At 43.9% G+C, this 24,131-nt stretch overlaps 1 protein-coding gene across 2 annotated transcripts; it reads left to right on the forward strand.

Moving 5' to 3' along the window:
* The first annotated feature begins 90 nt into the window (after nt 1-90).
* ZC3H18 (zinc finger CCCH-type containing 18) lies at nt 91-24,101 on the forward strand. 2 transcript variants are annotated; one of them, XM_053448706.1, is made up of 18 exons: nt 91-192; nt 2,182-2,794; nt 3,764-3,848; nt 6,637-6,785; nt 7,012-7,104; nt 7,311-7,468; nt 7,985-8,102; nt 8,202-8,458; nt 17,242-17,493; nt 18,163-18,282; nt 19,117-19,206; nt 19,313-19,462; nt 19,541-19,867; nt 20,078-20,238; nt 20,620-20,828; nt 21,407-21,503; nt 22,497-22,593; nt 23,190-24,101. In XM_053448706.1, the coding sequence occupies exons 2-18, from the start codon at nt 2,189-2,191 to the stop codon at nt 23,392-23,394; spliced, it is 3,174 nt and encodes a 1,057-aa protein (XP_053304681.1). In that variant the 5' UTR covers nt 91-192; nt 2,182-2,188; the 3' UTR covers nt 23,395-24,101. The 2 variants fall into 2 exon arrangements, with proteins under 2 accessions (XP_053304681.1, XP_053304682.1); XM_053448707.1 differs by having other exon boundaries at nt 20,626-20,828.
* Nucleotides 24,102-24,131: the final 30 nt, after the last annotated feature.

Below are 24,131 nucleotides of genomic sequence, written 5' to 3' on the forward strand. Positions count from 1 at the left end.
AAACATGGCCAAACGCGGAAGCATTAACCCGCACGCTGTGTGACAGAGAAAGGCGAATGATCGACGTCGCTGGCTGATGACGTCAGGCGGCGGTCGGCCTGAGCCTGTAGGGGGATCCGTGTATCGCGCTCCCGCTTGGCCTCCGGTGTGCCGCCCGACCGAGGAGTCCACAGCACACTCTATCCGCATCAGGTAAGTGAGGGCAATGGGCAGATCTGAGTGTGGGGTGAGCCGGGCCCAGGCAGCCGGGTGCACGGTAGTCCGGGAGAGCCGGGCTTCGGGTAAGGGCCAGGCCCGAGTGCCAGGGAGGCCGTGAGTTCAGTGCAACGGGCAGGCTGTGCAGCAGAATTAACGCTGCTGGGGGTAAAAAAGCCACAGATGCCCTCATACTGCCACTGCAGCGCGTGTGTATGGAGGGTAACGGTGTACTGCCCCTGCAGTGTATGGGGGGGAGGGGTAACAGTGTAATGCCCCTGGTGTGTATGGGGGGTACCAGTGTACTGCCCCTGCAGTGTGTATGTATGTGTATGGGGGGTACCAGTGTACTGCCCCTGCAGTGTATGGGGGGGAGGGGTACCAGTGTACTGCCCCTGCAGTGTGTATGGGGGGTACCAGTGTACTGCCCCTGCAATGTGTGTGTATGTATGGGGGGTACCAGTGTACTGCCCCTGCAGTGTGTGTGTATGGGGGGTACCAGTGTACTGCCCCTGCAGTGTGTATGTATGGGGGGTACCAGTGTACTGCCCCTGCAGTGTGTGTGTATGGGGGGTACCAGTGTACTGCCCCTGCAGTGTGTGTGTGTGTGTGTGTATGGGGGGCACCAGTGTACTGCCCCTGCAGTGTGTGTGTATGGGGGGTAAATGGTGTACTGCCCCGGCAGTTTGTGTATGTGGCGTAAAGGGGGGTACCAGTGTACTGCCCCAGCAGTGTGTATGGGGGTACCGTTGTACTGCCCCTGCAGTGTATGGATGGGGGGTAAACGGTATACTGTCCCTGCAGTGTGTGTGTGGGGTACCAGTGTACTGCCCCTGCAGTGTGTATGGGGGTACCAGTGTACTGCCCCTGCAGTGTATGGATGGGGGGTAAAGGGTATACTGTCCCTGCAGTGTGTGTATGTGTGTGAGGAGCTACCCGTAGTAAGTAGAATTAGGGCACTTGATGGCATAGCCCCTTCTCTAACGGCAAAAGAGAACAGGCTTTTCCTGTTGGTCTCTTTCCTACCGTCACCGGCTGATGCCCCAACCCAGTGATCATCGGTAAGAGAAAAATAATTATGTGTGTGGCAGACGGCGCCCTGACACTAAGCGTGTTCCGGGTATCGGGAAACGGTCAGGTGGAGTGGATTGCAGGGTATTCACACCCGTCAGCTGTTGGGACCCCAGCGTTGCCCCATATTCACTGCATGTCCTGGGGCTTTATGCGCTATAAGCAGGTAGACAATGAAGTGCCCGCGGAGTACCTTAATCGATTGATCCACGTCCATCAGCGATCCGCTCTAACCCCCCCCGGCATCGTGTGGTCGCTGGCATACCCTCGGCATGCTTTAAAAACACGATAAAGATAGGAGTGTGTGTAGGGTTTGGAGCATAAGGGCACCAGTCCATATACCCCCTACAGATAGGTGCTACATGGGGGTGAAAAGAGCCAGACAGAAACCCTGTAGTCCCCTCATGCAAGGGGGTCAAAATTTCAAGGTGCCACTCAACTATCGTAAGTGCATAAGATGGATGGAGTGTCCTTTTTAATGTTGATAAATGTAAGGTAACGCCTGTGGGAGGTAAGAATCCAATAGCAGAAATTCTATTACAATCACCCTCTGTAACGGTAAGTTTCCCTACTCTGTGCGGCCCTGAGCCACGAACAAGAGCAAGGTTTGTTCTGCGCAAAGAGAAATTAGTAGCGGTAGGAGAAGGAGGTGTTCCTTTAATGGCTAAAGTTACATGACAGTTACGAGTATTATTATTTAGGCTTTGACGATGTGTAGAAGCGTTCAACCGAGTGAGTTGTCGTTCATTGTTAAAGCCAGAGTTTGTTGCCACCAAAAAGCCGTGGTTGATAGTTGGTGGGCAACTGCATTTAGGACTGCTTAGAACAGCATCATGGCAAGAGAGTTTAGCTTCCTAGATCGATGCCGCCTGAAGTTGCTTTGTTGAGCTTATCAAATGTTTTAAATTGTTTTAGGATACAGATGGCTACGCCAGAGAGTTCTGACCAGGACCCTCTTTCTCCCGATGAAATACAGCCCCCGCTCACAGATGATGAGGATGACGGAGACCAAATTTCGGATCAGGAACTGGATAAAGAGGAGGATCGGATGAGAATAGAGCCACAAGAAATCCTTTCTCCAAGCCCCGACAGACATTCTGATGAAGATGTGAAGGAGATCAGTTCTCCTAAGCCTGATTCTAGGCATTCAGACGAAGAAGACCATCTGAGTGAGTCAAAGTCCCAGGACTCGGATAATGAGCAGATCCCAGATGACCCGACCTCCCCCGATCACAACGAAGAGGAGGAAAGAGCCGCGGATCTACACGATGAGGCCTCCTCCGTGACGCGAGAACTGGATGAACATGAACTGGACTATGACGAGGAGGTGCCAGAAGACCCAACGGGACCCGCTCAAGAGGAGGAAGCCGAGAAACTGGCAGCTGACGATGAAGAGGACAAGGAAAAAGAAGACTCTCCTACAGATGACAAGAAGCCAAATGGAAAAGAAGACCAGAAGGACGACGCTGAAGCCCAAAAAGATAAAAAGGAGGATGATGACGGAGAAATGGATGAAGGCGAAATAGATGTGAGTTCTGTGTCCTGCTTCAATTATTTTATGGTGGGCTTCAAAGACCCTTAATCTGTAAAAGAGAATTGGAAAATACACTTCACATTCTGGTTAATAATACACGTTATTATTTCTCAGCGGTGTTATTGTCCTAGCACTATGCCCCATTCCCAATCTCTTACCTGTCCATCGCTTACCCAGAGCAGGAATGACATTGCTCATCATTGAGGTCATTCAGATCTTTAAAGAAGTTGCGTGTAATATTAAACGATTCTACGTTCTATGCTTCCTTGTACTCGCTGTAGGGACTTACTGAATGGTGCTGGTAAACCGGCGCATGGTTTAGAAAGCAGACACCAAAATAGAATTATATGCAAACTGACACCGACACGAAACCAAAACACAACCTAGTTACACAAACCCTACGGGCCGCTTCATGTAGACACATGACCTTGTAACACATTTTGCTATTTCGGGAAAGCCTTTTGTGTAATATGGGATACATACCGTGCCGGTTACTGTACGGCGATTGCCGCTCCGTCAGTTAATCGCTAGGCATCTGCTTCTGCCAAGGAAGTATTTCACTGCAATTCCATGTCCCGGTGCAAAGTCTGAAAAGTGGCTTTATATCCATAGCAACAGCTGGGCTATGTCTTGGGACATTTGGCTGGTTGCTAGGGTGACAAGACATTGTTTCAAACCTTAAACCAGAATTTCTTTGTATGCGTGACCCCCAAAAGCGTCCCATTTAGGTGCAGATACTGACTCGCTGCTACTTATGTGAGAGGCTGGGGCTCCGTGAGGATTGATGAGACTAGAGTCTTGTTTCTTGGAAATAATCCTGTTTTTTAGCGAACCTGTAAACATACCTTTACTGAAATCGGGAATCAAATATTAAATTGTGATATTAAACAAGGTTACCCAGTTTAACGATCTGAACATATCGGATTGTTGATTTCTTCCTTGTTGGTGTATCTCCATCCTCAGGACGACGATCTGGAAGAAGGAGAAGTGAAGGACCCCAACGAGAGAAAGACCAGACCGAGACTCACCTGCCGATTCTTCATGAAGGGTACGATGCGTAACTTTTATTATTATGGCGGGGTGATCAGGGAAGGCTTCAGATAGTAGGGGACATTTCTTGGCCACCTCTTTGATCTTCTGAGCGCTTAAATGGGTCAATTGGTATCATTTATAGTCTTTCCATTCTCTGAGTGCGTGGCTCTTCCCAGGGGGATGTTGGGCTTTGTGGAGATGCTGTTTATGTCCAAACCTTTTCATTTTTTTATAAAAATGAGGCCGTGCCGGCAGGTATATAGATGAAGAGACCTGCAAAAACGTTTTTTTTGTGTAAAATATTGCTGCTGTCCTGTTGCATGCCCAAAAGCGTTATCCTACTTTTTTTTTTTAAACATAACGGCAAGGAATATACTTTAAAGCTGTTGTATTTATGTATGTTCATGTCGTCGCCCCCGACGCCCCCCCGCGCTTTGCCTGTTCTGCACGGTACTAGCCCCGGGTACACGGGAGGCAGAGCTTTAGCCTTTTGTTAATTCACCGTTCATCCAGCGAATTACTTGGAGAAGCAAACACCGGCTTGTAAGACGACGTTGCTTCCCGTGAGAGCGGGGAGACCGGCAAATAACGCGCTCCACGATCGATTACATTATGAAACAAACGCTTTTGGATAAACTTTGGGTATACTCGATGCCTTTCTGTTATTTATGCCGTTATTGGCAGAATATCACTTCAGGTTATTAAAGTATTCTCTGTCAAAAGAGACAACAGCGACGCGTCTTATTTGCCCGGATGCCTCTCCATAAGCCGGCTCTGCCGTGTTTTTGTCCCCATCTGTGGCGTATACCAAAACTTTCTAAATACTAGCTTTTGACCCAGCTTTTTTTTGCATTTTTAATTCAGCTCTTTTGACTTTTTTATTATTATTATTTATCATATCTAGCTTGTTTTGCATTAAATTTCCTAGCCCTCCAGTGTGCAAAGGGTTAAGCAAGCCAACACACGCTCGATGACGTCTGAATATTATTGCATAAACCGCTCCCCGTCAAAATAGAATTGCGTTAGCGGATAAAGCGTTGCCAAACGGTGTCTTTTAAGGTGCCGGGCTTTTTCCTCCCGCCGTATTGTTTATCGTGTGAGTAACGTCGCCGCTTCCTGCCCTTTGTTTGCGCTCGCCCCGCGATCATCCACCGGCACCTGGCGCTGAAGGGTGTGCTGCCTCATTGCCGCACTTTGGTTTTTCCACCGGTGTTATTAAATATGCCCCGTCTTAAGAACGACTCGTGGATGGAAACTTTGGGAAAATAAGCATTACTGTCAATATTTCCCAAATATACTTTTTTTTTCTTCCTTCATTCTTAATGATTTGGGCAAAACCAAACAAAAAAGTTAATCTCGAATTATGCGTTTTCAAGCAGCTTTTTTAGATCTGTGTCATGCCCCAGTGTCATTTATTCTGGCCAGCCAATCGTCCGGCGGTACCGGCAGCGCCATCATATTAAAGGGACCCTCTTTAATGCACGTGATGGTTATGTGGTCCCTTTAAATGTTCATGGTTTTTTTTTTACGTTACTCACACGAGGCATATTTGTGAATGATAAAAAATTCCATTCACAGGCATTTTAATCACAAGTTCTTAAGACGGGGCATATTTAATAACGCCGGGGAAAAACCAAAGTGCAGCAATGAGGCCGCACACCCTTCAGAGCTCTATGTCAGGAGCACGTGGCTGCGTGACGAGTGCAAACAAAAGGCTGATACACTGAGGGTTTAACATTTGAGTCTTTGCAGCAGGAAAAACAGGCGACTAGGCGGGCCGAACGGGGCCGATCTGCCTGCAGATTCTATGTTCAACCCAACCTGCTATAGCTGTACGTGGCCACCAGGGGGCAGCCGTTATTTCCCAATGGTGCTCGGAAAGCTGGGGTATTTTTTTTTCTGGCTTCCGCAATCCATGAACAAGTCTGAGGAATCAAAAATGTCATCATTTTCGGTTACATTTTTATACTAAATTTGCAGATATAATCAAAAAAAAAGCCTGTCCCGAGGAAAAAAAAAAACTATATATATTTTGTGTGCATAAAGTAAAAAGTTAAGAATATTACAGCTAAACACTGTAAAACAGCCATTGTCGCCAAGGGGTTAAAGCCCAAACTAGCTGTCCGTGTTGGGCACAGGTGGCCGCTTCGAGATTGCCGCACCTGTGACGAGGCTGCAGCCTCCCTTACATTAGAACGCAAGATATTTTACAGACGCTTTTCCTATAAAAGAAAAAACTTCTCAAAATTATCCAAAACTAATTGAATGAAGTGTTTTCCGTGCTCTTTGTAACTGCTTTTTTGATTGCATCAACCAGTTACAAAAGAGTCGATTTCACTTCTTAGTACTTCTGCCAGTGTTGCGTTAAACGCTGTTTGTTTTAATAACGTTGTAAATAGTGTAATAACGCTACGGAATCTTTATAAATAAGATGTAGCGATAACAATCGGAAGGCTTTAATAGCGTACCCGGGGGAAGTCTGAGCCGGTCAACGAATGCACCGTTTATTAATTAAATTAATTCATTTATTAATGGATCTGCTTTCCCGGATAGTCCTTCATTCCCTCGCGTTTTCGGTACGCGTGAAATACATTTGTATCGGCGCTAATTGTACCCCGGTTTATGATCTTTTATTTATATAGCGCCAACTATTCCCGCGGCGCTCCTTACGTTTGCAGGGTCCGACGAGCCGATACATTGAGAGCCCGGCTCGCAAGCTGAAAATCTAGAGGGTCTTCCCTCAGACTCCGTGTTGGAGCGCCCAGCGGGATGCTACATTAATGTTTTATTAATCTTTCTTTTAGGTAACTGCACGTGGGGTATGAACTGCCGCTTTATCCATCCCGGGATGAACGATAAAGGGAATTACTCTCTCATCTCCATGCCGGACCCTTTTTCTTCAAACGGCACTCCTCAGCCTGTGACCCTTCCCTTGGTACCTCCAAACCCTTGGGTGAGCCGGCATTGCGCCTGAACACTTCCGCTTGCTTCTAGATGTGTGCGTTGTGCTAAAAGAAAGCCCACATTTAATGGCTCCGTGGCAAGGGATGTATTTTTTATCTGTGTCAGATCTTGTTTGTGTGAAGGATTTGTAGCTTTGTAATGTCATCGTTTCTGTCATCTTTCCCATTCTTTGTTTATTGGATGTATTTTTTTTAACCTTTACTTTATCCTAAAAGGGAGTTCCTGGCACGGATGAGCTGCTTCCTCCACCTGTAGCAGAGCCCCCCGCGGAAAGCGCTTGGGAGAGGGGACTCCGGCAAGCAAAGGAGGTGAGCAGGGGCCGGGGGCAGAACACCACTAGTACAGCGTTTTGTTCGCTGTATGATGACATGAAATATTTCATCTTGATGACCTCATTACATAAAAAATTATTTAACCTGGAGAAGGCTGGTGCTGTAGTACTTGGGTAAAACAAGTTATAGATTTTTTTTTCTGTGTGTTTCTGCCTTTTATCATTAAACGACTGTCCTCGCAGGTCCTAAAAAAAGCCACAATGCGCAAAGAGCAGGAGCCCGACTTTGAAGAGAAGCGTTTAACGGTGACGATAGGCGAGGACGAACAAGACTTCGACAAAGAGAACGATTACTTCAGAGACTGGAATTACAGAGTAACCAGAGAAGTCCGCGAAACTGGGTGCGTCGTATCATTTTTTTTTTATTAAAATATTTTTTTTCCTTCTATGCAAAAGTGCCCCAAAACAATTATTTCTCTCGCATGTTTAAAAGCGACTTGTGAAGTACAGAAATTCTGAAGTGAGCCGCTTGCACACGCTTACTACAGCCCATGCTACCTGAACGCAACGCGCGGCAACCGACGAGCATGCCTGGAAAAACACTCTGTCGGTGTGCCAAAACATGGGACTTATCCACGTGCTTTTTTTGGCACTTGAGTTGAGGCCATAAAACTTTTTTTAATGCTATGTTCCAGTTCTTGAGCCACTTCAGACATCTGTTATTAGGTTTTGAAACGGAAGTTGGAGATCACGAGGTTGTAGAACCTTATAAACGCCGTTATGATGCAGTAACGTGATTTTGGGTATTTTTACAACCGTCAATTCATAGAATGTGATTACAAAGTAAGACAAAGCATTGTTTATGTTTAAATTTATTTTTATATATATATATATATTATTTATTTTTTACTTTTCAGTACCGCCGACCCCTATGCGGATCCGTACTATGACATGGAAATGGATCGGTTCTGGCGTGGCGGCCAGTATGAGAATTTCAGAGTACAGTACACAGAGACTGAGCCGTATCGATATCGAGTGAGTCATATTCAAAGATCAAGGAAGTTATGAAAATGTCATATTCTGCATTAAAATTGATGAAGGCAATCTGACCCATCCTTATTGCCCCCCCCCCAGGAGAGAGAGCGTGAAAAGGATAGAGACAGACAGCGGGACCGAGAGAGGGAACGCGAAAGGGACAGAGACAGGGAGCGCCGCCAGCGGGAAAGAGAGCGGGAGAGGGAGCGAGAAAGGGAAAAGGAGCGTCAGAGGCGGAAAGAAGAGTACGAGCGAGAGAGGACCAAAAAGGATGAAAAGGACCGACAAAAAGACAGAGAGAAGGAAAAGGAGAAGGACAAAGAGAAGACCAAGATAAAGTCTCCGCTCCTTCCCAGGTAGGTTATTGGCGCTGCTCTTACTCTGCCTGCTTCCACCCCTGCTGTGTCCAGGAGCCACGCGCAATGTGTTTAGGAGCCCGGAAGCGATTGGTAGCCGTAATATCTATGGGTTCTTGGCTACATGGGATTTGTCTGTTCTGGCTTTGTTGTTCATGCTGATGCCGCATTAACCCGTTATATTATCAATGTGGCCTTCTTGCCGTTTCTTATCAGTTACAGGGGGGTTTGTGTGCAGTTCTCTTGTCATACATGGTTGCATATCAAGCATTGTACCCAACATGAGTGATGTCCAGTTTGTTTGGAAAACATGGGAGCTCTATGTATTTCATCTATATTTAAAATCCTCTGCTTTTTACCGCTTCTGCTGGGAGGCTGTCCCACTTATCTACCACCCCCCTCAACAAACTAAAACTTTACTTCCAATTTCACCTAAACCGCTGGTCCTCTAGTATTAGATCATGACCTCGTTTTCTGCCGTTTTTCCTCCTTTGACTTCCCTCTACTTCGTAAAACTAAGTATTTTAACTTAAAAGCTCCAGTGTCTGGATTTTTCAGCAAACTTTCCCCAGCTGGGGCTGGCAGGGCTGTATTTCCCTGAGTAGTAATAATACCGCTATTGTGAGCGTGGGACTGTTGAACGCATGGTGTTCCCCTTAGCGTGTCTCTCGTACGCTTATTGTTTGAATGGTCTTTTTTTTTTTTTTTTTTTTTTTTACCTTGTCGCTCTTCCTGGTAGTAATAATGACATCATAAACATTTCCTGGAGGTAACTTTTACTTTCACTACCGAGCCGCGCATATCACGTTCCCTCGTCCCCTCTCTGGGAAGCACGGTATATTTCGTGAACGGATGACTGCAGAGCCATGAAGCTGAATAGCTTAATTACAACAATTTATTAACATTGCCCCCCTTTTTTTAACAAGCTTTTGGTTCCCCCTTTATTTTTAAGGCAGTCGCCATCACAGCTTCTGCCTTTGCCACGTTCATTCCAGTAGCCTGTGAACACGCTTGGGGGGGGGGGTTATTTTAACTTGCCAGATCTGTGGCAAAAGTTGGCATAGTTTGACAATGAGCTAATATCCTATCCTGCTGCTTTCTTCCCTTTTTTCCTCCCCTGCATTTACAGAGACACTCATAGGAGCAGTATCTGGGGGGCTTTAATGCCGATTTATGTATTCTCTGTTTCTATATTATTCATTATAAAATAAAAGGAGGTTATTGGCATAAAGATGGTTAATTAGAACCCCTGTTACAGACCTTGAGGTACAGCTCCGTGTTCTGGCCTTTGTTTTACGTGATGCCCGTGGAGGGTCTTGACAGACATTCTTTTGAGAAAGGTGCCCGCTATATGAATGTATGTAATTTACGGTAGATATGGCGGCTTGGCGTCACCGGCAGACAATCTTGCCCAAGTGACATGGCAACCCGAGAATGCTGCCGGCCTTTACTGGATTGCATTGCACAATCTGCCGTCAGATCGGCCCCATTCGGCCCGTCTAGTCTCAGTGCTCTTTTTGCTTTAGAGACTTAAACCTTAATAAGTTGTTTGTCTCGTCTTCCATTCCAGGGCAGCTTGGTCCCCGATGTCAATCGGTTATTGCGCATGCGTAGCCTTATGTGCTTCTGTTTAGTGTGGTTGAGATAAAGGGGAGTGGGATATTTTTGGGATCTGGTTGTATTTCAGAAAAAAAATAAATAAACAAACAAACTCTGGCTTCGCTCTTACTGATAAAGTGGTAGTCATGTGGCCACCAGCAGGGGCATTTACTGAGTGACTGCTCCCGACGGTGACCTTTGACACATAAAGCTGTTTTTGATCTGGGCTTTGTTTTTGCATGTGTAACAATATCTCTGGTGATGACATTATGGATGTGAAATTACCCCACAATCTGATATACCTGTAATTCCAGATATTCATGCCAAGTGTGTGTGTTTTCCCAAAGTATATGCCAGAAGAGTGTTTCTATTATTAGGTGGCATGCCTTCTAAATATAGCATTTCTAAATATAGCTCCCGGTGCGGCTGGAAATGGGCATGGCTTCCACGTGTAATCGTTTCCCATCCTTCCATAAACAATGGGCCTTTGTTTGCGAAAGACAAGCGATTTCTTTCACGGCAGCGCTATCTATTGAGTGTACGCTCCGTGTTTATGAATCGGAATGTCTGCCGATAAGAAGAAACCCGGGAGCTGGAGGTGACCCTTTTCTCCTTTCAAAGCGAGATGCGTTCTGTCATGGGGCAGATTTGCTCCTGACGCGTTTCACAGCTCCTTGTTTCCTATTGGCTCGCCACCTGGCCAATCACAGTATACTAACAAACTAGCCATCCCCGTAAAGGGTTGACATGGTGAGCTTTTAACGTATCATTAGGCCTTCTTCCTAATACTGTTGGGCAAGTGATGAAGGAAGAGGACTTCATCCTAAAACAGATTCTCACCCCCCGTGCGTTTTACTTCAATGCATCGTTGAGGTTGAAGCCTGGTGTTTGACATTGTGGTTCGGAGACCACTCCCCCCCCCCCGAAGTTAATATGTACACTTCACCCCGGTACTTCCACGGCAGGCTTGAGATTCCTTCTCTCTTCTTGTCAATGCTTAGGAAGCATTTGTGACATATACAAAAAAGTATTCTACTTCCTACTTTCCTGGTTTCACCATCACCAAAAATAGCGCACAGGGGTGGCAGTTAGTGCAGGGTTATTAGGGCATACTTCTCTTACATACGTTTAAAATAATTCCCTATACGCTTACAGAACCCCCCTGAGCTTTGCATCATCACAGAATAAACTTGCTTTGCATCCGGTCTCCTCCTATCTAGGAAGTAACTCTCCAGTATTATGATGCAATTGTTACATCATGTCCACATCCTGTGAACTAATAACACCTTGCAACCTGACATAAAAAATTTCAGTTTTCTAATCAATACCGTTAACTTTCTAGCAACTATAACCTCCTTTTATCTCTTTAAAAAAAAATCTAATTTTTTTAAAAAAATGTACTATATATATATATATAATATTAATATATACACACATACAGTATTTGGGTTTTTTTTTTTTTTTTAAACGTTCTCCAAAATTAGAACCTTTTTCAAGTTGGAACCTTTAGATAAACTTTATAAGACGGGATGCTCCACTGATGCTTTGGCATTAAATGCCGCCGTACACTAACAGTCTTGAGATTTTTATGCAGATGCCAGTGCCGTGAGGTCATGTCTGTGCCATTTTTAACCTAATTTTGTCACGAACACTGATAAGCAAGCCCTTCTAGCTGTTATTATGGATGTGATTAACGCAGCAAGGCATACGGTAATTGATAGCTGGCCCATGTTTGAGGTCGAAGCTGGCATCGCCAAGCCCTTTGCATTACTTTAATGTGACAGGTAAACAATGAGATGAAATCAGGTTATTGCAATAGAAGAATACATTGTTTGCGGGGTTTGAGTGCGTGTCTATGAAATCACTTCCATATTTACTCTTTGCTAACTCCGGACTTCACGTTGGCTCATAGGCGGGTGTTTATGTTGTCCTGGGCAGCCGAGGACATAATGCCTGGTCTCGCCCGCTGCCTGGGGTCGTGCGTTTCTTGCTTGTAGGAGCAAGATAATGGATTTCAACTATATTTATATTATGATATATATTATAATACATAATCTAATATATAAATATATTTTAATATTATATATAATATATATATATTATTAATCTAATATATAAATATATAAAAATATTATATATTTGTTTTATATAGTGCCATCAAATTCCGTAGCGCTGTACAATGGTGAGGAGGGCCCTGCTCAAACAAGTTACAATCTAATGTAATATATATAATGTATTATATATAATGTATTATATTGTATGTATATATTGTATATTAAATATTATATATATTGTATATTAAACGTATATATATCTATTATCTATTAAAGATATATCTATTATATATTTATTACATAGATATATTATATATTAAATACATATAATAGATATATTATATATTAAATACATATATATATTATATTAAATACATATATATATTATATATTAAATAAATATATTTTAGACCTTGTAGAAAGTATGCCACGAAGAGTGAAGGCAAAAGGGGGTCTGACCCGGTACTAGCAAGGCGTACCTAATAAAGTGGCCAGTTAGTGTGTGTTATAATATATAAATCCCAGGCTACTGCACTTAGCCATCCATCAAGTCATAATATAATTCTGAACATTTAAAAATATTCTGTATTCGCATTCGGTCCTTCGTTCACCAATGCAGTTCAACTACAGTTTTCTGGCCGCAGATGAGCGCTGGAGACTGGCGGTGTTTTAAAATTCTAATGTTCTAATCTTTAAAAGCCGAGATGGCCATAATTTGTATCCTCTGATCCTCTTTTTGCCGGACGTATTCATGCTTTTGTCTTCGTCGCCCGTCTAGAAACATTTAGGCGCTAACGGGATTTTATTCTTTCTTTGGGGGGTTTTTTAAGCCCATAATCCCTGGTTTACTCCTCAAACGCTCCAAGGCTTAATGCAACAGGTTGTCTAAACGGAGCGTCGTTTACCTATCTGGGAACAGTAGAGGTTAAACATAAGCTACGTGAGACTGCTCTTGGCTGTAATGGTGTCTATGGAAGTCCGATGTAATATTGGAAATTTACAACACGCTTGAAAAACAAGTAGGTAGTGATGTCATTCGGGGATAGGGTCACAGATAAGTCGGCCATTATGCAAATAAGAGGAAGGCAGGCCCGTTACGTAAGGTAAGGTGTATGTATCACAGCCAAGGGAGATGAATTTCACTTCCTCGTTTAGACAGCAGCTTCCTAAAAATAGCTTGAGCCGTCGGCCTCCGGCTTCTCACCGCTCCTGCTGCCACCATGCACTCGCCAACCGCTCTGCAGCACGCCGCCGGCCGGCATGCCGCAGTCTGCCGTTCCCCTGCGTGCAAATCCACTCTCTAGGTGACTTAATCGCTTTATTGTGCAAGATTAATGTGCGTTTTACATTATACATTAGTGGGAATCGGTACAGATTGTATTTAAATGAAATGAATTATTCATTGATTGGAAAACGCTAATTGCACGCAATTCCTGCCTGGAACGTACTGTCACGCACACCTTGGAAAGAATGAAACCCAACAGCTTATTAAATGCCCACGCGCAATTCATTTGGTGGTCATGGGAGATCGAGTGAGCCCCTAAAGCTTTGTCGGAATTACGATCCCAAAAGCGCCCCCCAAAAGATTATTTTTTTCTTTTCTTTTAACCGCGATACTTTTGCTATTTCCAAATAAACCGTGTAGGCATATCCAACACCTGTGAATCCTTTTAAAAAAAAAAAAAAATTATTATTGTTTACATTTTATTTAATAAAACGGCGCATGTCCATCTTTGCATGTTCTTCCGGTGACTTGCCTTCTGCTGATGGCTTAAACTTAAAATGGTAAAATATTAAACATTAAAGGTGCTGTTCCACCTACTAGTCTTATCACTAAAGGAAGCTGCAAGTGGGCACTAATGGGCTGTTGCCATAGAAGCTGAACAATTTCTGTTTGTATGTGATTTAACTTCCATTAGAGAGAGCAAAATGACAGATCTGCGAGGGTGTACAGCCTGCGGCCCTCCAGCTGCTGCAGGACTACTTCTCCCATAATGCTCTCTCAGCTAAGGGGCTGGCTGAGGAGGATGGGAGATGTAGTCCTGCAGCAGCTGGAGGGCCGCAGGTTGGACGCCCCTGTGCTAGGGGATACTTGCTCAGCACACTAGTGTTTAGTCTAAGTGGAACAGCACCTTTAAAGTAATAATCGGCGTTGCGGTTCTTCATTTTGTGGACACGTCTCTGCAGCTCATGGGCTGTGAGGTTTCATCAGCCTATAAATAGTTTAATGAAATTAGCGTCTGCCCGTCTATTGTGCCCGTGTTAATTTATGCAGATGTATTCCATGTAGTTTCAATGAAATGCCGAAATAAATACTTTAAGTCACATTGGCAGGTTGCAAAATCGCACCTTTTTACACGCAAAGACTGTCATAGGCCAGGGGAACATGGGAGGCAACGGGAGCGTTACCCGCGATCCCTGCCTGAATGTACGTTTCCACTTCTTGTCTAAACGAGCACGAGGAAGTAGGTTACTTTAGGTAATGACCTGATAACGGCTCACGCCCGCCTCGGTCACACTTACGTGTTGTAGATATGGAAAACTCAAGCCAAGACCACTGGAAACCACCATGGCTTTTTCAGTCTTGGTGCCAACAAGTGCCCCGGCAAGGAGGTTTCTACGGCAAAAGTAATTCTAATATCCATAGAGATGGTTACAACCACCTGCATGTTCTACGTTAATTCATTAGCAATGTAACCTGCTGATTTCTCCTTAAATGACGCCGACTCGGCCTCAGTTGTTATCTCCAACCTGCGGCCCTCCAGTTGCTGCAAGACTACATCTCCCATCCTCCTCAGCCAGCCCCTTAGCTGAAAGAGCATTATGGGAGATGTAGTCCTGCCGCAGCTGGCGGGCCGCAGGTTGGACGCCCCTGTTCTATAACCATAATCCTAGCTCATTGCGGACAACTGTATAGTGGGGAAAAGTCATCTTTCCAAATATTTTAAGTACGCCGCTCCAGATTTAGCGGTGATAGATTTTAGAAGCTTTTTTGGACTTGGCAATGACTTCATCTTTATTTATTTTTTTTATAAGCGAATCAGAAATGTATGGGGCGCAGGTACATATACAGGGAAAAGAAAAAACAACACAATATAGTGTAGACGGTATGTTCAAATGTGATGGTTAAGTGATGTATTGCACTCACAAGTAAAGAGATAAATCCAACCCATCAATAAGGACTGTACAAGGCTTTAATTTTCTTCAAATGAAGATCTAAAAAACAAACTTAAAATAGTGCAGTATCTTTAGGTAAAATAAATATACCAATGGGAATGCACTCACAGATTTTCCATGCACAACGTGCATATACAGGTATTTTGATTAAAATTCCATCAAAATGAAGTCCAATTGAGTCTTTCTTTCTACGCGTTTCGCCCCTTGGGCTTCTTCAGGAAAATCAACTGGTACAAATATCCGTAAATGTCAAAAAACAGCAATCTGTGTGTATTTCCGTTTCGTATATCTGCTCTTTTATAGCCGTTTCTATGTGTATTTCCGTGTGTCATCGCGTCTTGACCTTTTCCCTTTGTTGTCATCGCGTCTCGTCTGTTAGTTTGAAAGATGTAGTTGTTCTCCCGTTTGTTAATAAAGTTAGCCGGCGAACAAAAGGAGGAGAGACCGCGTCACCTATAATCTTGAAGATCCTCAGGAGACATCACTCGGAAGATAAATTCAAGATTATAGGTGACGCGGTCTCTCCTCCTTTTGTTCGCCTTTTGTTTGCTGTTTTTTGACATTTACGGATATTTGTACCAGTTGATTTTCCTGAAGAAGCCCAAGGGGCGAAACGCGTAGAAAGAAAGACTCAATTGGACTTCATTTTGATGGAATTTTAATCAAAATACCTGTATATGCACGTTGTGCATGGAAAATCTGTGAGTGCATTCCCATTGGTATATTTATTTTACCTAAAGATACTGCACTATTTTAAGTTTGTTCTTTAGATCTTCATTTGAAGAATATTAAAGCCTTGTACAGTCCTTATTGATGGGTTGGATTTATCTCTTTACTTGTGAGTGCAATACATCACTTAACCATCACATTTGAACATACCGTCTACACTATATTGTGTTGTTTTTTCTTTTCCCTGTATATGTACCTGCGCCCCATACATTTCTGATTCGCTTGTAATTTCACACTTTGAGGAGAGTGCGCTTTGGGCAGCTGCGGTCCATATTAGGGAAGTATTATTTTTAATAATTTATTATTTGTTACACCTCACGTAAGTAGCACGTAGTTTTGGTTTTTTCACGGTGTTATTCATATTTATTTTTTTTATGCAATGCAAAAAAAAAAATCACAGTCGGAAAGTTCGTTCTTTGTAAATATGGAAGCAAAGTAGCTTAACCGGTTTATTCGAATAACACAAAGGAGAAGAAACTTCTATGAAAAAAGGAAAGTTATCTGTGAATCTGAGCCATGGCAATCCGCTCAGATTATGTGACTCGATAACGTCATTCGCCAACGGAGCGGTTTCTCCGGGCGGTTATGACTGATCCGTATCGCAACACAAACGGTTACTTCTGTGATGAGTAAATAACGTCCCCGCGTTCCTTTCTGCGAGTGTATCTTTTTGCTCCAGATTTGTACGTTTCACGTGTGGTAAGAAGAATACAGCTGACATTTGTTTGCAAGGTTGGCAGAAGATGCTCTGATTTTCATGCTTCTCTCCGGTTAAAAAAAATAATAAATAATCCAAATTCTCGTTCTTCTCCACCCGCTCAACCAGACCGTAACCCACGATGAGCGCCTGGATTCCGTGCAATGCCGGTTACCTTGGTTTTGTTTGGTTATCCTCAGGTTCTATTAGTCTAGAAGAGCAGAAAAGGCCAATCCGTAAATTATTTTATCCTCTTGTTATCTCTTTTTATTCAAATGTATATTTTCCGGTTCTGACATCATACCTGCTCCCCCTGCTGAGGGATTGTCAGGGTATTTCATGCTAATTTTTCTCTATGACCCATGATCCATCAGTGAAGATTGCAGAGCGGGAGTTGTAGAGCCTTGGAGAGGATTCTTCTGGCCTGGAATCCACACTTTTATAGTCATTTAGGGGTTTTTGTGTTTTTTTTCCCTGTAACTTCTATTTTTGTGTGTATTCTTACTCTTATTCGTATTCTTTTTAAGCCGTCCAAATGAAGCGCCGAAGAAGGAGGCTCCGTCCCCAGCCTTGGCCGCCGTGAATCCAGCTGCTCCAGCGGTAACCGCTGCCCCGACGGCCGCTGGTCCAGCGCAGGTTAAAAGAGCCGATGAGTGGAAGGACCCGTGGCGGCGATCCAAGTCCCCGAAGAAGAAGCTCGGTGCCTCCGCGTCACCAAGCCGAGGGAGAAGACGACGGCGAGTATCTGGCTCGTCCGATTCCGGATCCAATTCATCGAGGTAAGAAGTGATACAGTCCGGGCGTTTTACGTACAACTACACGGACGCACCACAAACTAGCACTTCCCACACCGGATCATCCGATAAATAGACCCCTCTTCAAATGTATCAATGCGCACAAAATCACTAGGATTATCCGTCCGTATCCGATACACCCGAGGAGCAAGTTGGATGTTTTATCGCTTGATCATGAGATGTTATTTCTGAATTTTTATATATACCTTTTCATATATTTTTTTTTTTTTGCCGTTTCTAGAAACAGTTACCCTGTACCGTTAGATCTAACACTGACTTGTCACAAAGTATTTGTGCCGATTATGATTGCCTTCCCTTGCTTCTGCTTCAAACAGGGTTGTTCTTTCATACACGCTTTTATTTGTGATTTTAAATTAAGGAATATATTTTTCTTTACGTCAGTAGAAGGGGTGTAGTCATAATTCTGTTATAAAGGGGCCTTATCTGCTCAGGCTGCCATGCCACAAAATACGCCCAACTATTTGTCTTTGTTTCTGTTATTTGGACCGAAGCATTCTTAACCTTCTCAACTACAACTCCCCATCGTAGATGCCATGTGAGGAGCAGTCTGTCCGAAGATCAGTGTATGTGTGCAATGTGTTAAGTCGCTGCTTTACATATAGGTTTCTATTTCTGTATTTTATTTCGTTTTAGATCATCTTCTCATTCTTCCTCGTATTCTGGTTCGGGGTCCTCGCGTTCTCGATCATCCTCTTACAGCTCTTATTCCAGTCATTCTTCTCGCCATAGCTCATTTTCTGGAAGCAGATCCAGGTAACCCCCACCCGTTTTATTTGGGCTTCAGTGCGTCTCGGAGACTTTCTCCTAAACCAGACCTGTCAGCTTATTTAAAAATAATATAATGGACTTTACATCGGTGTACATTCTTTGTAAGGACAATGCTGATCAATACATAAGGCTATACTATTTACCATGCCATCCGCTCACCACAGTCCATATTTTAGGTAAGCACACCCCATTTAGCTACGCCATAAGCAAAAATCTGCTACTAAAAACCACCAAACTTTTTTTTAATTTTTTTTTATAAAGGAAATAATTGTATTGCTATTATTAAAATGTCTTTGGTGCCGGGTGCGCTGTAAATGTATTAGACACTGCCGGGCAGAGCGTGACGATAGTTCTGGCATGAAAGTGGAACTCTTACTAGTCCGACTGGTATTACTTGTTCCCGGAAGCTGATACTTTAGGTCTCATTGTTAAGATAATTGCCCCTGCAATGAGATGACATTAATGTACTTACACCTTTCCGTGTCCATGTCTGTCTGCGAGTGGAAGAGGCAGCGGTTTAATTGATATTTAATTTGAGAGAGACGTGCCAAGTGCAGCTTTAAATTATAGGGCTTATGATCTGCATGCATTGAGATCTCGTTTCTAAGCTCCTGGAACATAAATTCCGTAGACCCTCCAATTGTATGACCATCATTATGGTATTTGATGAATCTGTATCGAAGAAAGTCACTATGAGTATTGCGGTCGTAAATTATACTTCTATAGAAGCTGGCATCCCATTAATAAATGCACCATGACACCGATCCGTCTTCTTTGTCTTAAGAGGTCTCTGTTGATAATGTTTTCTGCTGCCGCCAGGTCCCGATCATTCTCCTCTTCCCCGTCACCGGCCCCACTTAAAGGTCCCCCCAAGACCAAAGGAGAAGCTGCATCTGTTACAGTGAAGGGGTAAGAACGGCCGGCGGAAGCAGGACAAACTCTGAAGTTCCGGGATACTACGTCTTGGCCGCAGGTCATTGTCCTAGCTCATGTTCCCCATTTATGTCTGATTCAGGGAGAAGCAAAATGCCAAGAAGCCAGCACCTGCCACCGCCCCGGCTGCAACCGCGAAACCTCCGAAGACCGTCCCGGAGCAGGCGAAACCCAGCGGGGAGAAGAGAGTCGGCCGGCAAAAAGAGACCAAGAGGAAAGCTCCACCAAGAAGGTAAGTGGAGGATTTTCTTCATGGACGCCATGTGTTTATCCCACACGCTGGTTCCATCAGCTTTCCTGTTTCGCCCAGACGGACAGTGAGCGGCAGTATAAGCGGCAGCGTCAGCAGCTACAGTGGCTCCAGTTCCAGGTCTCAGTCTGGTTCCCGCTCCCTGTCCAGATCTTCGCGTTCCACATCTGCCTCCGTTTCACCCTCTCTTTCTGCGTCTCGGAAATCCAGGTACGTCGAGCGTGGCTGTCCCATTGGTCGGCGTAGGGGAGTGCAATGCGATTGGATCTTGGTTAATTACTTTTTACAGTACAAACGAGCTCTATGTATTCATACAGCAAACTCACAAAGGTCTTTTTTTTTTCTTCCCTATTTTCCTCCTGGTGACCCAACAATCAGGAAATCAAGGTGGGTGCTTGTATGTGAATTGTTTTTCGTGGGCTATTTTATGCCTTCTTTGTTCCAGAAATCTTCAGACAGTAGCATCAGAAACCAGGCTTTGTGGCTGGATTTTTGGGATACAAAACCATTCCCTGTCCAACCCCAATAGACCCCCCTACAGCAGCGTGGTCTCCAGATGCTCGGCTTTCCACCTACACGTTTCCGTGTGTGTTTCAGATCGCTCAGCGTCAGCAGTGTCTCGTCCGTCTCCAGCATGTCGTCCAGCAGCAGCTCGGTGCGCAGCGCCGATTCCGACGACATGTACGCCGACCTGGCCAGCCCCATCTCCTCCGCCAGCTCCCGCTCTCCGACCCCGGCCCAAGCCAAGAAGGAGAAAGGTGAAGCCGTGCTATTTGTGGTTTAAAGAACAGGTCAAATAAATAAAAAAAAAATGAAAAAAAAAATAAAAGCTAATGTTTTAAGCAACTTTACATTGCTTATAAAGATTACTGTAGAAAACACGCTTGCCTTGATCTTAACTGTGGCCCCAGCTTACACGTGGGCAATAAGGCTAGTGCAGCCCGGTGAAGTTCTTTCTTGTAACTCTGTACACAGAAACTCTATAGAATGTAGAATAATGGCTACATTAATAATATATTCTAGTAATTTAGATTATAAATTAGAAATGTATTACATTAGGTCATATCAATGTTATCGTTGGTAAAAGAATCATAAAAAAAAATACTCAGTTGTATTTATTATTATTATTATTATTGCAGCTACAGGTGAGAAGAAAAAGACTGAAGAGCCACGTGCAAAAGACGAGAAGCGCACACGTGACGCGGCTGCGCAGCCTCCCAAAACCGCCCCGGCAAAAGTCCCTAAGCTGCCGACCAGTAACAAATCCAACCCGCAGGGTCCTGCTCCAACACCGGCCCCCAGCGGCTTCAGCGCACACAAGGACATCAAACTGACGCTGCTGAACAAGGTGATCAGGCGTCCCTGGAGCCGTTCATAGCTGCCGTTCCTTATCTGAGAAATTCCTCTTCAGTTGGTGATAACGCTCGGTTCCTTATAGGTTTAAAGTATTTCTGTGCTGTGTTTCTAATGTAATATTAACCAGGGATTCATGGAGAGGGGGGTGCAGGGCCGGGGCATTCTGCGTCACTTTTGGCTCTCAGCCACAGTAAGTTTATGAATCAAAAGTGGAGTTTACTCTGGAAATCCCATTAACTGCTTCACGTCAAGCGCGCCGCCTGCCAGCCGCTGTGACCTTCCAGATCATTGACACTAAACAGGAACCATGATTCCCGTGAACTTCTCTGCCCCCGGCAGGCCTTTCTCTGCAGATGATATTTACCCACAACTCGAGTGGCACTGTATCCAAACGCTTGGCATCGCGCACTATTTACTCCACGTCACTTAGTCGCGATAAATGATGTATTTTTAACCAACTGGGTATTTCTTCGCATTGATCCAGTGGAAGCCAGGAATGCTGATCCCAATTTATTTCATGGCCTGGTTTGTTTTGTTTTTTCAACTTTTTCTTTTTGGATCTTCTTCTAGGCCACCGATAAAGGGAGTAGGAAGCGCTATGAACCATCGGACAAGGAGAGGCAGGAGTCTCCGCCTGCCAAAAAAGCAGCTCTTTCACCCGACAGAGGTGAGGATCATTATAAATATATTTTATAACATATATATATATATATATATATATATATATATATAGAGAGAGAGAGAGAGATAAATTCAGGGTCCCCTGGAGAATGTTAATGGGTGAGCCCTATTTTCGCCTTTTATCTCATTACGGTTTTGTCTAACCAGCGGGGTGCCCCTAAGCACCTTCTATGTTTAGATTTAAAGGTTACTGTTAACGCTTGAACTTTATTTTGAAGTTATGGTTTTATGGATGGATTCCCTTCTAAACCAAACCAAACAGACTTGGCGTTGAGTTAGTCTGAAGCTGTTTACACAAGGCTTTCGCTGGCGTCCTTTTTTTTTAATGTTCATAAAATGACATTTTATTGGTGATTTTAGGATGCAAAAAATAGCTACCACCTTACCTGTATTTCTATTTTCAGACTAAATGTGTATATTTTGAGTTGTGGAATCCTGGATTATTGGCTTTAAATAGCAAAGAACGAAAACCATTTCTATTTTCGTGAAACAATATGTCTGTCCATGCTTCAGCCGGCATATCCCTGAGTCCTAGTATTTACCTCCGAGTGTATTCTTTTAGTTACGCCTGTTTGTACATAGTTCGTTCCGTGGCCTTTTGACACATTTGTATGATTTACACCAGTTGTAAACTACTCATGGAAGGCTTCCCAAGAGTTTATTCACCGAAGCTGGGAGTTTGTTTATCTCCCTGCCTTCATTGTACGCTATAAAAGACAGCCCTGCACAATGTATAATTCAAACAGCGAGCCAGACATCACAAAATCTAGAATTTCCTGCTGTTTCTAAACACATTATTGAGGCTTCTGTGGGTGCAGAACCCTGTGATACTTTAAGACAGATGTTCCTTTTAATGGCATGAGCGCTGGGGGAAAGAAATTGGGGTTCTCCGATATGAAAAAACAAAGTAGATGAATCACCACAGTTAGTAACAGAGCTTTAAGAAAATAATGTGATGTTTTTTTTAATTGTCTGACAGCAATCAGAGATCGGAAGCCGGTTGGCAAACCTCCTTCGCCAAGGTCGGACCGCCAGAGAGCACCGATCGCCAAACCTTCGCCCAATCAGACAGACAGGTGAGTGACTCCTTCTGCGGTCGGCAAGAAAGAGGAGAGATCCATTAAGCTTTATAGGTTATTCTAGTGGTTGCAAAGTCCAGATACTGTTTATGATTTGGGGCTTTTAACCAAATTGTGATCGCGCTCGGCTTCGACAATCCCCTGTTTATAATTGAATAGAGGGGCATTGAGTTTCTGCCACATGAAAGTACAGTATATCTCCTGAAAACGTAACTTCTATTTCAACTCGGTCAATAAAATTGGAGAATAATCTCCCTGATAATACACGAAAAAATAGGGTATATTCTCTGAAAATTTTGGAAGTGTTAAACAAAATGAAGCCTTATTTAAGTTGAAAAACTCACTGATTCTTTAATATCTGAGCAAAAGGGTGCATTCTGCCCTCCTTTATCCAGGCCACTGGAATCGCTAAAGTTTATAATATAGTTAAAAAATAGTTCTTTATTTCTTACTATTGGCAAAAATAAAGAAGCTGTTCCATAATGAGGTATAATGTACAGAAACCCTAAATAAACTAAATAAATAAGTCTCTATTTTTTGTCTGCTGCTGTGTTCTATGGATCCAGACAATGTTCCGTTCCTTTCTCCCCTAGGAAACGTCCTCTGTCCCCACCTCCAAAAAGCTCGAGCAAAGTCACCAGTATCCCTGGAAAAGGTCCCGAGGCCGTGCCGCCGGGCGCCTCCGCCAAAGGGAGCAAACCGAGCACGCTGTCCCGCAGAGAGGAGCTCCTGAAACAACTCAAAGCTGTGGAGGACGCCATCGCGCGCAAGAGAGCCAAAATCCCCGGCAAAGTATAGCGCTGCCCCCCGCGCAGGTGGAAAGAGACTCTCGGTTTTATACGTTCCGTTTGAGCGTGAATACAGCCGTGGTGGATTTGGGGGGCCGTGTCATCGCCCCTCTTACCATCTCCTTTATTCTGGCCACCCCTGCTTTAGAGGACATTTCCAGTAAGAGCCCGGTTTACAAACTTCTCTACCCAGTATTCTGGTTGGACCAGACAAGAGGCAACTTTTAGCGGAAAGAAAGAAGACGAGGAGATTAAAATATTAAAATCTTATTTGACGTGGTTTTGCCCTCTCCTGCTGTTTATGAATGTGTCCAGTTTTTTTGTTTTTAGTTTTTTTTTTTTCTTTTCTTTCCTATGAATTTTTTTTGTAGTTTCTCAGGCAGTCTTCGCTGTTAAAAAAAACAGTGAGCCGAGTCCCAGAATTGGGTTTTACTCACCCCCTGAATGCTGTCCCAATCCGAACTTCAAAAAAAAAAAAAAACCCAGAAAAAAACCTATAAATATATAAATATTTTTCTCGATTGGTTCTTGGTCGAGAATTATGCGTTTTTATTTTTAAGGAATAGGTTGTTTTAGTTGGGAAGGAAAGTGGGGGGCATTATTTAGTAACACACATTAAAGCCAGTGCATTGCTGTCTCTTGGGGTGTTTCTGTAGACATGGGACATTTTTGGGGGACACAGCATACCCCCGGAATAAAGTATTTTGATAAAACCTCTCTCGGTTTACTTGGTGTGTTCCGTGTCGT

The sequence above is a fragment of the Spea bombifrons genome, chromosome 10 (assembly GCF_027358695.1).
Source record: "Spea bombifrons isolate aSpeBom1 chromosome 10, aSpeBom1.2.pri, whole genome shotgun sequence".
In the NCBI taxonomy this organism is placed as follows: Eukaryota; Metazoa; Chordata; class Amphibia; order Anura; family Pelobatidae; genus Spea; species Spea bombifrons.

What these genes read in the sequence shown, in the direction of transcription:
- ZC3H18 (XM_053448706.1), top strand. Translation starts at nt 2,189, where the DNA reads ATGGCTACGCCAGAGAGTTCTGACCAGGACCCTCTTTCTCCCGATGAA. An exon ending in TGGTACCTCCAAACCCTTGG is followed by an intron (nt 6,786 to 7,011) that starts GTGAGCCGGCAT and finishes TTATCCTAAAAG; the next exon opens with GGAGTTCCTGGCACGGATGA. An exon ending in AACTGACGCTGCTGAACAAG is followed by an intron (nt 20,829 to 21,406) that starts GTGATCAGGCGT and finishes ATCTTCTTCTAG; the next exon opens with GCCACCGATAAAGGGAGTAG.